The following is a 12,035-nucleotide window of genomic DNA, read 5'->3' as shown; positions in this document are numbered from 1 at the left end:
CTCCCCATCCACACTTCAGCCTTCCCCTCCTAAACTCCAGTGCTGTACCTCTGAGGGAACACAGCTTTTACAGCAAAGGCATTCAAAGCCTTTCTGTAAATGTATTTGCTGAAGGATCACATGTGGTTCTTGTGGTGAAGATGTCCAATCTGCCTTAAATTGACTTGAAAAGGAAGTAGGCAAGCAGGTCCCTAGAGCTTTGATAGCCTAAAATGTTCCTCTTATCTCCATAACAGTTGTTAAAATGACACTGCTCTGGCAAGCCAAATATATTTATTTCAGCATGAATAAGTGTACTTTTCCTAACTTTCTTTTCAGAAGTGGTCAAACTATCTGTTCTGGTACTTCACCGAAAGTGTTTGCTTGCAGCAATACTCACCTAGTGAATTCAGCATAAACAGCTGTCATTTAGCAAGTACATTACCTTGGGAATGCACTTGCCAAGCATCGATAATTCCAGGTCAGCCCAGAATACACATTTTGAATAGCTGGGACAGCTTGTCTGTGCACACACTGATGGTTACAGATAAGGCAGGAGCCAGGACAGGGAGAAACGGAGTGTCCCATGTAAGCATCTGGAGACAGAGCGGGCTCCAGGGACCTCATTGCCATCTTCGAAAGCGGTAAAATAGTGTCTGCTGAGCTGTAATTGCGGAGTGTCTCACTTTCCCTCTCCCTGCCCTGGGCTGGCTGCAGCTCCCCGCCCCTGCCTTTGCCCAAGGCAGCTCCGCAGGCTCCCATTCACAGCCAGCCTCCGCCCAAACTGCAGCTAATGCCCCGAGCCCGGTGACCACAGCCCTGGGCAGATGCGTGCGGTGGCATCCCTTGCACAGCGCTGATCACCTTCCCTTGGAGCCCCTGCCACGTCCTGCATCCCACTGCTCTTCCCGGGCAGCTCCAGCTGATGCGCACAGCTCAGCTCTGAGCGGGGACCGTTTCGCTGTCGCCAGGCCGGCTTCTTTCACTCTGTCCTACCAGCAGCGACAGGGATTGTTATCTATTTGTTATGCCCGTGGCAGGTGGAAAAATGCTGCTATCTAGACCTTAATTAATTTTTTTGTCTTCTTAGGCATAAGTAGCATATAGAGGAAAGTTATAATGGGTTTTCAGTTAGGAAAATGGATGTCCTTTAACCACTTTACAGAGAAAAAAAAAAAAAAAGAAAAAAATAAATTCTTTTTCACCAGTGGTTAATTAGAAGACAGCTGTGATCAGTGGCAGCTCTAATGCTTTTGAGCTGGTGGGAATGTCACCAGAAAATCTGGTATCAGACTGATTGGTATCTGTGTGTGCACACGCGCCGTGCAGCAGAGACTTAACATTACCAAGATAAGAATATTTAGATAAGGTAACTTTGAAAACAGAAAATATGGCTGCTACCTTATAGAGAACCTTTTAACTTTCTTCTGTTTACTTTTTTCCACTCAGATTTGGCACAGCTATGCTCTACTTGGCAAGCAAGTGTAAGAATTCTGCAGTGCATTTAGACAATAGTAGAGAAAAAAAATCAGCTCTTACACATGTGAGGTTTTTACACACTATAAACTGGTCAGTGTTTCTTCTACCATTACACACCACCTCCTTTTTGTACATGTCTTCCCTTGCACATCCCTGCTAAGACAAGGATTTTAGCAAAGTTCATAAAACTTTCTGGGTTTGGGGTCAAGTATTCTGAACATGCAAGGCACCCTTGAGTGTGCCTGACTGCCTCCATGCCCTGTGATGGACCTTTACCAGACTGCAGCCTCTCCTGAGAACTGCTAGAATTCCCTAACTAGCACTTGTAAAGTTGGAGCAGCAGAGCTGCTAGCACTTTTAGTTTCCTAGAATATTTTTCTGGCTATTTCATGTCATCCAAAGTCACTGCATTCTGGTGGTCAAAGCCCAGCAGACGAGGACATAAGTAAACATGGTTCACAGTGTTATTTCTCTTAGCAAACTGCTCTGACTGTTCAAGAGAGTAATGGGTACACTACTGCAAACAGACCCCACAGATGCAACACTGACCTTTCATTTTCTGCCTGTGGAAACTCTGCTTTAGCATTACTCATGTCTTAGAAAAAAAAGTTGCTTAGATTTTAAAGTCATGTTTTCTCAAATATATTATTAGCATACCATCTTCTAAAAAGTCTGTCATTGTCTCAACATAAACATATATTTAATTTTACTTAGCAGTAATAAATAATATATAATTACTAGTGCAATAATTCATGAGGAAGTAATCGATTTGCACTTGCCTATACAAACACTATTTTCCAATGTTGTACATAGTGACTAAGATATGTATTATTACTAGGGTTTCTTGCAGTTTGTGTCTATCCCTCTCTGTAACACAAAAAATCTCATTTATCCGGTTTTGATACATTTTCAATCTGCCCTTCATGTGCTTTCTTAAAATTGATATTTTGTGAAAAGAGAGGAAACATGGTATCTCAAATTTGTGCAGAACTTCAGATTTTAAAAATATGCTCCTTCACATAAGGAAGTTAATGAATAAGGCAAATGGAAGCATCAAAATATTTACCTAGTTAAAAATTGATACAGTGACTACCAGTCCGTCATTAAGCTCTATTAGTCTGATTCTTTTACAGGAAACTCTCTTTTTAACCTTGCTGAATATTTTTCAATAGTATTAGAAGTATTAACCAAGTGTCAAAATAGGAGCCATTTAATACCATATTATTTTTCAGTAGCAATCATTTTTTGCCATACTGCTCTATATATGAGAACTATCACAGATATATGTGGAGAGTTGACACAATCTGATAATGGCTTTTTTTTTTTTCTTTAAATTTCATCACATTAGTCTCTTCTTGGTATAAAAATCTATGAAAAACAGTAAGCTGCAGGATACCAATACACTAATTTCTCTGGTATTTTCCCCCTCTTTTTCCATTTCTCTATAAACACACACTTATGTAGCTGGACAAGTGCAGTGTTTAGTAAATAGAATAACACAATATATCAATATTTATAATAGGAAACTAATGAAAAACTATTACTGATCACCATTTTGAGATCTGAGTTAGTACCATAATAACTGAGTTTACAAACAGTGCATTCCTTTCAGTTGCGGATTTAGATAAACTCTGAGGGTTTTTAAGAATTTCTGTAAACTTTCTGGTTTTCTAATACCCTGGCTAGTTTCAGGCAAATTTGACAAGGAAGAAGACCATAATACAGTACTAAGCTTCATATGAGAGACAAAAAGCTCCACTGAGTAAAAGAAAAAGTGTCTGAATGCCCCTCTGTAGTGTGGGAAAAGCAGGGAGAAGAGGGTGTTCAAACAAACCTATTGGGACAAGGTCCAGGCCACACAGCAGCTACACACCAGCCTGTCCAGTCAAGTCTGCACTCGTGCAGCTCCAGCCCAGCCCCAGCACACACCACCTCTTTCCATCCCACAGGCCAGAAATATGCTGTGAAACAGGGAGGGAAGGAGGAGAGAAAACAATGGCATTAGAATATGGGGGAGAAGAAAGAAATGGCAAGGATACCATACTGCAGGCATTTAGGGAAGCAGAGGGGAAGACAACACACAGGACTCAGCATGAGACCACCTTACTGAAAACTTGGTTTTATTTGGTTACAGCTTACAGAATTATACAAAATGTACCACACCTCAACAGATTGTCCACAAACCTGGGGAGAGAGGGAATGGCAGAGATCAGCAGAGGGAGAGCCTGCCCTGCAGAATGTATCACTGACAAAGCTGCCTGAAAAGACTGCAAAGCATTCCAGTAAATTCTCTCTCTGCTTCAGGATTTTTGTGCATTACCCAACACAGCAATGCACGCGAGGTGGGACTGTGACAGTGGAGATACCACCAGCACAGTTCAGCAACTTTCCTGTGACATGTAGCAGGCACATTGGTGGGACATGCTTCACATTTAATTTCATCAGCTGTATGTAGAACATCCTCTCAGTAGTTTATCCTACTTTTCCTGTTTTAGCCAGGGTGGGTCAAAACACACACCACATTAGTAACAAGGTTTGTCATTCAGTTCCTTATCTTGCATCTCATTATTTCTTTGGCAACAGGAGTTACAGCATTTCCTCTATAAATCAGACACGCTGGAGGGATTGCTAGCCAACATCCATGGCACAGGTTACTGCCAGCCAAAAAAAAGCTCTCATGTCTTGGGAGGCTGAGAGCCTGTGGAAGCCTGGTCAGCATCTCTGGCAGACAATAACAGCAGAAATAGCTATCTGCTGTGCAATAGCTTTGCCACAGACAAAATTAAAATAATGGTAAATTGCTCTCCCCCACCTCCACCATCAGCTGCCAAGCCTATCCACCCCCAATCCTGTACCAGAGATGTCCTAGGTTAGAGATTTATTTTAAATACTTACATAGTCTATGCATTCCTGAAATGACTGCATTCTCAGCCTGTTGGTTTTTTATACAACAAGCTGTATATTATCATTTCACTCTTGTTGCATACTTTTCACAGCTTCAAAAAAAAAATATCATCCTATTGAGATACTAGATGGCACTGCTAGTTAAGAGTTCTAGAATTATTTTCAACTATGCTGAGGTTCCTTGTTTTAAGGAATCAAACTACAAATTTGTAAGCATGATAACTTAGTAGATTATCATTTCACCATGGAAGAATTAGAAGCCTGTTTCAAAGTTTTATTAATTCAAGTCATAAAAAAGTTACAGCAACTTCAAATATGTACAAACTGCCATAAAAACGTTGTGTTCAGTTATACAGCAGACAATCTCATTACAACGTGGCTACAAAATCATTACTTTCAATAGAACTCCCACAAGGGTAAAATAAGCATTTAGGCATGTATGCTCCAAAAACCTAGTAACAGCAGTTGTCAACTCGTTTCATCATCATAAAAAAATAAAATCAGGGAGCAATAGTTATTTAACTCTCAACAAATAGTAAAAGTAGTTGAATAGTTATCAGTCTTGGTTGTTAAGAGTTTTAACAATCATTAAGTGAGCACAATAGACTCCCTTTCAGGAGGAAACTTTTAAGAGTTAAGATTCATGCCTCCAATGTTTTTGTTGTCTTCTTGCTTGAATGTGGCTTGTCTTCAGTTGATTTAATTAAGCATTCAGTCCTCTATGCATTTCGTTCATTTCCTTCACCTGAAGGGGAGGAGGTAGAAGGAGATCAACATCTGTGCTACATCTAAACTTTAAAACTCAATAAATCATCGGGACTTAACAGCTCAGATTTTCATTAGCAAATGGATTTCTTGCAACACTAACAGAACCAACCATGGTGAACCCATCAGATATTAAAAAAAAAAATAAAAAAGCAGACAATACTATTTAGCTTCAACATTGTTTGGATTCTTTCACAAAAGGCTCCACACTTGGTGTGAAGCACCATTTGCTATTCCATTGGAAAGCAGCTCTTCAATGGAAACTGCAAGATCCATGCAAATACCTCAGTAAAGGTATTTGTTCATCACAGAACAAGACTATCAGCACATCCTGTGGATTGCACAGCCCTTTGCTATTCATATGCAAAATAGAATTTGCAGTAAAGCCAAACCCCACCCCCTCAGCCCTGGGAAAAGCAGCAGATCATCAGCTGCCTTTGAAACTAGTGCAGAACTACACGGAGGTGAAAACTAGCTACAGAGTTTGAATATTTCAGTCTCCTTAAACACATCTGAAGCACTCAAAGCAAGCTTTTAACCAACAAACTTCGGAGTTTCTGGATTCCTAGTTAACCTACTCCCCCAAACAAGCACCACAAACAGAAATTAATTACCTCAGCCTTCACGTATTTCCCTTTCCTCCTCCTTGTGAGGACCTGTAAGAGAAGAATACAGTATTTTTAAAGTCCTGATACACAAGTAACTTATCTTCATTTTTTACATTAAAACCACAAAACTTGAAGCTGTCCATTCCCCATCCTTCCAAAGTGATGTAGGTACCAACAAAGCTGTTGGTCACACTCAACTACTTTCAACCAGGAAGCATTTTGTTCACTCTAAATTGCTCCCAGTACTTGTTTTCCGGGTGACACCCCTCAGTTGTAACCTGAAACAGTGACAGTGTGCCCATCACCAATTTCCCACCTCCCGAGGTGGGAAAGAAGCAAGACAATTTACAAAGGAAGACTTTTCATCAGTACAAACATATATGCTGTTACTTCCCAAATTGTACCAGTACCGTTCTGCTTGGCAGCTTTGCTAGAACTTACCAGAACAACAATTGCAGCCACTACTGCTATTACTATCACTACAATGACAGCAATAAGGCCAGGAGTCAGAGACTTCATGGAGAACTCGGGTGCTATTTCATCAACATAGTAGACCACCGTCTTCTCGAGCTTCACTGGTTGGTTGTCAATGCTGACATTGAGCCCAGGATCATTATGAAAGATGGATTGACCTTTTACCTAAAACAGATATGAAAAGAGAGACTTGCTAGTTGACATTGTCGTAGGCATTTATCTTGTCACAAGAATAATTCACCTTGCTTTATTAGGCAGTACACAGCCAGATTCCCGGGTGCAGTGCAAGACACACACCCAGCCTCCAGCAGCCTTTACCCGTGACACACTTACATCTTTTTCAAAGTAGTAGGCCACATCAGCTATATCCACATCTCCAAACGATTTGGCTGAGGAATTTTGCTTCAAATCAATAGTAATGTAAGGATTTTCATACTGGGAAAAAAAAAAAAAAGTATGGTCTTAAGAAGGCGGAAGTTTAAATCCAGCTATCAAATATACACCAAAACATTATGATCCAGTTTGTGAACTTGCATCCTGGATCAAGTTTATGGTTCTTGAACTCAAGCCAACTGCTTACAGTAGGATTCAAACTCCACTTTTTAAGTGAAGCAAAGACGTTATTTACAGACTAATGACAGCAGTGTAGTTTCTCAGCATTTCTGTTCAGCTATTTGCTAACTAATCACTATTTTGAGAGCTTCAACTGGAATTCATGCTGTAGTGCATTAGTCAAATACGAGTTTAAGTTACAACAAAATGAAGTTCTGATACTTTACTAAACCTCATGTGCCTCTTACCAGAACACTGGCAATATAGCGGCCATTCAGCTGGTAACGACTGGTAATGGTATCCGTGAAAAACCTGCAAGAATGTGAAAGCCACGGCTGTAAAAACAGTATTATTTCACGTAAAGCATTTGAGAAGTAGAGAAGAATGGTGTAATTGTTTTCTTCTGCAGTCTCTGGTGTGGGTACCTCAGCTAGCAGCTAAACCCTCACCTAGTCTCTCTCTCACTCCCACCTAGCAGGATTGGGAAAAGAATCACGAAGGCAAAAGCAAAGGGGAAAAAAAAAAACCAAACCAAAAAACCCCCAACCCTCATCGGTTAAAATAAGACAGTCTGGTAAGTGAAAGGGCTGGGTGGGGAAATATAAAACCTCAAGTGAATGCAAATGCAGATCAGTCATCCCTGACAGATCAATGTCCAGCCAACCTCTGAGCAATGGCTACTTGGGAAAAAAAACTTTTCCCCAGATTTACTGCTGAACATAACACTATACAATATGCACTAGCTGTTCAGTCAATTCAGGTCAGCTCTGTCCCCTTCCCAGGCTCTTGCCCATCCCAGTCTACTCACTGGGGCAACAGAGTGAGTCTGAGAAGGGCTTGACATTATGTAAGCACTGTTCTGCAGCCGCTAAAACACTGGTGGATTTACCAACACCTTTTTGGTCACTGGTCTAAAATGCAGCACTACATCAACTGCAACCAAGAAAATTAACTGTGCCCCAACCAAACCAGAGTTCAATTAATTTCTAACAGTGAGGATGCACTTATTGTAAAATAAACATCTGTGTTAGACAAGAGCTTTGAAGAGCTCAGAGGAAGAGCTAGAGGGCAGCAGCTTTTGTTCTGGAAAGGAGGTGACCTAATAGCTACAAGTAATATTTTGTTTTAACAAAATTAAAAGAATAAAAGGGAGAAAAAAAAAGGTTAAACTCTCATTTTCCTCCTGCTGCTTCTATGTAGTCCTTCTGCCATTTTTGTCAGTTTACTTTCTGAACAGTTTTATCCATTACTTTCCATTTCTTTTAGCATATTGATTTGAGGGGAGGGGTGAAAAAAACCAGCAATCAATTTCAAATGGAAGGAAATGTCTTTAGCAGTTAATTTGTTTCCAGTAGAAATTAAAGCAATTCTATGAAGGATCAGCAGCTCACTTCTAAGGTGTCTTACAAATGAGTTCACAGGTTTGACAATGCTTTTAGCAACTGTTTAGAAATACACTCGATATTTAGTAGGACATACATACACTACCATGACATATTACTATAATCACTTACTTCTTTAAAGATTCAGCATTCAGAGGAGCATCTCTCTCAGCATGTTTCATTTCAATAATGATCCACCTGAAGTATAATGAATATTCTTGAAGCACAGGCATACAAAACATACCAAAACAATCTAACCCCAGGCTAGAAAACAGAACAACGAGACAAAACCAAGGCAAGCAAAGTTTCTTCCAAACCCATCCAACGCCTCCTTGTTTCTGAAGAAACAACCCAGCAGTAACCAAGTGTTGATTGCTCCATCTTCATTCAGCCCCAGTGCATCATTCACACAAGGCAGAGCCTCATACAGGAATGTTTTTGTGTCACAGCACACCCTGTTGAAAGACTTACATCGTTCTGACTAATTGATTGCACTTCAAGTCTGAGTCATGTTTGTCAGTTCTTCTAACTCCAGCTGTATTCACACACCAACAGGTGCTTCCATTGCACTGCTTCGCCTTGAAAGCACCACTGTTTTCACAGTCGGGATCATAGAGGCCATCGGTATCTTCAAATGCATCTTTTGGTTTCTCACGACGACCGGATTTTGAGCCCATCACTTCTGCTTTCATTAGCAGGCATTTTGAAGTCACTAAAAATAACCAGAAAGTCGCGTTAAGCAGCATCAGACCACGCATGTCCAAAACAGAGCTCCGAGTCCTACAAACAAAAGGTTACATCAGCGGCAACTACATTCGAAGCCATTACAAGGAAGAACAGATGCCTGATGTGTAGGTGGTGCATAAAGTCAATACAACTGGGGTATGCCAGCCTCTCAGGGCAAAGGACTAACAAGTCCAGCCTTAGGACTTACAGCTGCCATTTCTCACAGCTAGAGGTTTTTCACAGCCTGAGTTTAAACCCAGAGTGAGGTCTTGTCACAAGGCTCTTTCCCTTTAGATTTGTAGGAAAAGTAAGGATATGTGCTTGCAAGGAAGCTAAAGATTCATCTTCAAGAAATTCTTGTCGCTGAAGAACAAATATTGAGGAGAATGTGAGCCTACACCAGTACAAGCAGAGGAAACCCTGACACTTATCTTCCAACACCAGTGACCTGTAAGACCAGGAAGAAGAACTCCTTCCTTACCTCCATTATTTGCTGAGAACTCAAATTCTCACTTATTCCCCGGCCTTCCCGTGCCACCCACACTGCCGAGCCTTTTTTACTCACGGGTGTTGCAGTCCACGGTGACACCGGAGCCGATGGCCTCGCAGCGGCACAGGCCGTCCGGCTGCAACCTGCAGTTGGTAACGCGCTTGTTCTTCTCGCAGACACACGCTGCAAGAGAAGCACGGCCGTGAGCCGGACACCCGGGGGGGACACCGGGGGGGACACCGAGCCGGACACCCGGGGGGGACACCGAGCCGAACACCGAGCCGGCCGCGCTCCTCCGCCGGGCGGGACGGACAAAGCCGCCCCTCGCCGGCCGGGCGTGGCGTGCCCGCAGCCCCCGCTCCCCCCCGGCCACCCGCCCGCCCTCCCTTCCCGAGCGCCGAGGCTCCCCTGGGGCGCGGACAAAGGGGCGCTGTCGGGGCCGGGCGCTCCTGCCCGTCGACGGAGAGGGGGGAGTGGTGCCGTATTTGGCGCACCAGAGCAGCTCTGCCACGGAGAACGGAGGGGGTCCCGGGGCGGGGCGGACAGAGGGGTGCGGGCACTCACAGTTCTGGGCAGAGACGGCAGCGCAGAGCAGCAGCAGCAGGAGCGCGGCCCCGCAGAGCGGCTTCATGGCTGGGGAGGGCGGCGGGGCGCGGGAAGGCCGCGGAAGGCGCTCGGGGACGCGGAGGCAGCGGTGTGTGCGCGGCAGCGGCGGCGGAGCGGTGTGAGCCGCCCGACAGGTTCCGCAGGTGCTGGTGGCTGCGCCGCGCCCTCCCGGCTCCGGTTACACCTGGGACGCGCGGGGGGAGCGGCGGCGGCTCCTCCCCCGGGCCGCCGGGCGCGCTCTTAAACCACCGCCTCCCCCCGCACCTAGGCGAAACTGGCTGGGCAGGGCGGGACCCGCTCCCGGCCCGGCCCCGACAGCGCCTCTCCTGCGGAATGGGCAGGGGGAGCGGCCGGGCGAGGGGCGTTCTGGGGCGCGGCCGTGCCCGCTTTTTACCGGGGCTGCGAAACCACCCCGCCTGTAAGAGCGCCCCGCCCGGGCGGAGGGGCGGCGCGGGGAGCCGGGGGACAGCTGCCCTCGCCGGCGGGGGGAAAGTGTTAGTCATCCCGGGAGCTGCCGGGCGTGTTTGCCCTGTGGCACACGGGCAGAGGGAGCAGAGCCCGCGGCCCTCCCGGCTCCGCTTCCCGCGCCGGCCGCTGACCTTGGGAGCACGGAGCAGCCCTGCGGTCTTTGCCCTGGCCTGGTGGCCCCGGGCTCTTCCCTCGGGACAGGCCGGGGGTGTTTCCACTCCGCTCTCGGCGGGCTGAGAGCAAGCAGGGAATGCTCGCACTTCATAGCGAGCTTTGTTCGCATCCGCGGGTGCCGTGTGAACGGCTCCGTGCTTGACATAAATTCTGATAATTCCTCAGTACATTTAAAAAGTAAACGATTTTCTGTGTAGAATTAACACTTTGATAAAGGATCTCGACCGATTATGTGCTGTGGTTTTATTTGCGGTTTTGGTTCCTTTCTGGAAACACACTAGATGTCTCTATCTCAAGGTCGCTGTGAAGATACACGCTCCTGGAGCTGCAGTAGCCTCAGTTCTTCGCTCAGAAAAAAGTTCTGAGTGTTTTGTCTGTGAGCAGCGCAGCTCTGTGGGAACCTACAAAATGTGAGGTAGTACCAGAGCCCTGCCAGGTTTCCGAGGAGCTTTAAGATGGCTTTCCAAAGTGTAAAAGCAATGCCAAAATGGAAAACAAAAGATAGGTATGGTACACCAGCAATGCTTTGTGAACCTTGAGCTTATTTATTCAGTTAAAAAATATGCATAGATCTTTCTGAAAGATACATTAGCACCCTAGAAAAACAAGTTATTTTAGTACAGGATAAAACCAGAATAACGTTATGCCCATGAATTATCTTAGTGTCAGTGCACAGCTGCTTTTGTGTTGTACTGGATTTTGTATGATGTTTTTGTCTTCAGTGCCCTGCTGCCGTCTCAGACGGGTCCAAGTTAAAGGACTGCTCTTTGAATTTGCTCCTGGTACAGCTGGAATCAGAGTTTTGCAGCATTTATCGTGATCCTTTCTGTGGTTTTGTGTGGTTTCTGATTGATAAGTATATTCTTCTGCTGCACTTGTCAAAGACTCAAAAGGAAAGATTGACCTAGCAATATGAAAACTTGGGAAGACTAAAGTCTCAGATATGGATGTCTTGCATTGCTTTCATTGAATGATAATATTTTCCAGAAAGATGAATAGGATCAATAAGTTCAGAAATGCCTGGCTTACTATAAACCTCTTGTTCCGTGTTAAAGTACTGGTTTGTTTGAGATGATAAGAGCTGTCTTGTCATTATCAAATTGCCTAGCTGACCTATGTGAGCCTTGATAATAGGGACCAATAAATTTTATGATAGGTTTTTGCCTTTATTTTATTTGTTGGGTTTTTTTTAATACGTAAATGTCGAAGAACAGAACAGCCTGGGTATAGCTAGTCCTCTTTCTTCACCTGATCCTTGTTCTGTGCAGGTAAACCTATGTGCCTAGTTTTACAAATCAAAGCAGTCTTGAAATCTTGGAGTGACTACTGCTGAAAGTTGCCCTACTTCTTTCTACAAGCACTTTCAAATACCACATAGGTATCATTGTAAAAAAATAGCTATAACCTTTAGTATCTGCTGGCTGAATT

The 12,035-nt window shown here is 44.2% G+C and overlaps 2 protein-coding genes across 3 annotated transcripts in view; both read right to left on the bottom strand.

Moving 5' to 3' along the window:
• The window catches only part of TRMT61B (tRNA methyltransferase 61B), a 253,837-nt gene that overhangs the window by 220,043 nt on the left and 21,759 nt on the right, over positions 1-12,035 (bottom strand). The window lies entirely within an intron of this gene.
• Positions 4,623-10,308, bottom strand: EPCAM (epithelial cell adhesion molecule). Of its 2 annotated transcripts, XM_079333513.1 has the most exons (9): positions 9,924-10,308; positions 9,435-9,542; positions 8,615-8,855; positions 8,276-8,341; positions 7,010-7,073; positions 6,543-6,644; positions 6,177-6,374; positions 5,742-5,783; positions 4,623-5,107 (listed from the first exon to the last, which is right to left on the bottom strand). In XM_079333513.1, the coding sequence occupies exons 1-9, from the start codon at positions 9,988-9,990 to the stop codon at positions 5,066-5,068; spliced, it is 930 nt and encodes a 309-aa protein (XP_079189639.1). In that variant the 5' UTR covers positions 9,991-10,308; the 3' UTR covers positions 4,623-5,065. The 2 variants fall into 2 exon arrangements, with proteins under 2 accessions (XP_079189639.1, XP_079189638.1); XM_079333512.1 differs by lacking the exon at positions 4,623-5,107 and having other exon boundaries at positions 5,298-6,374; positions 9,924-10,306.

The sequence above is a fragment of the Erithacus rubecula genome, assembly GCF_903797595.1.
Source record: "Erithacus rubecula genome assembly, chromosome: 2".
Lineage (NCBI taxonomy): Eukaryota > Metazoa > Chordata > Aves > Passeriformes > Muscicapidae > Erithacus > Erithacus rubecula.
This window is presented reverse-complemented; position numbering and strand designations above follow the sequence as displayed.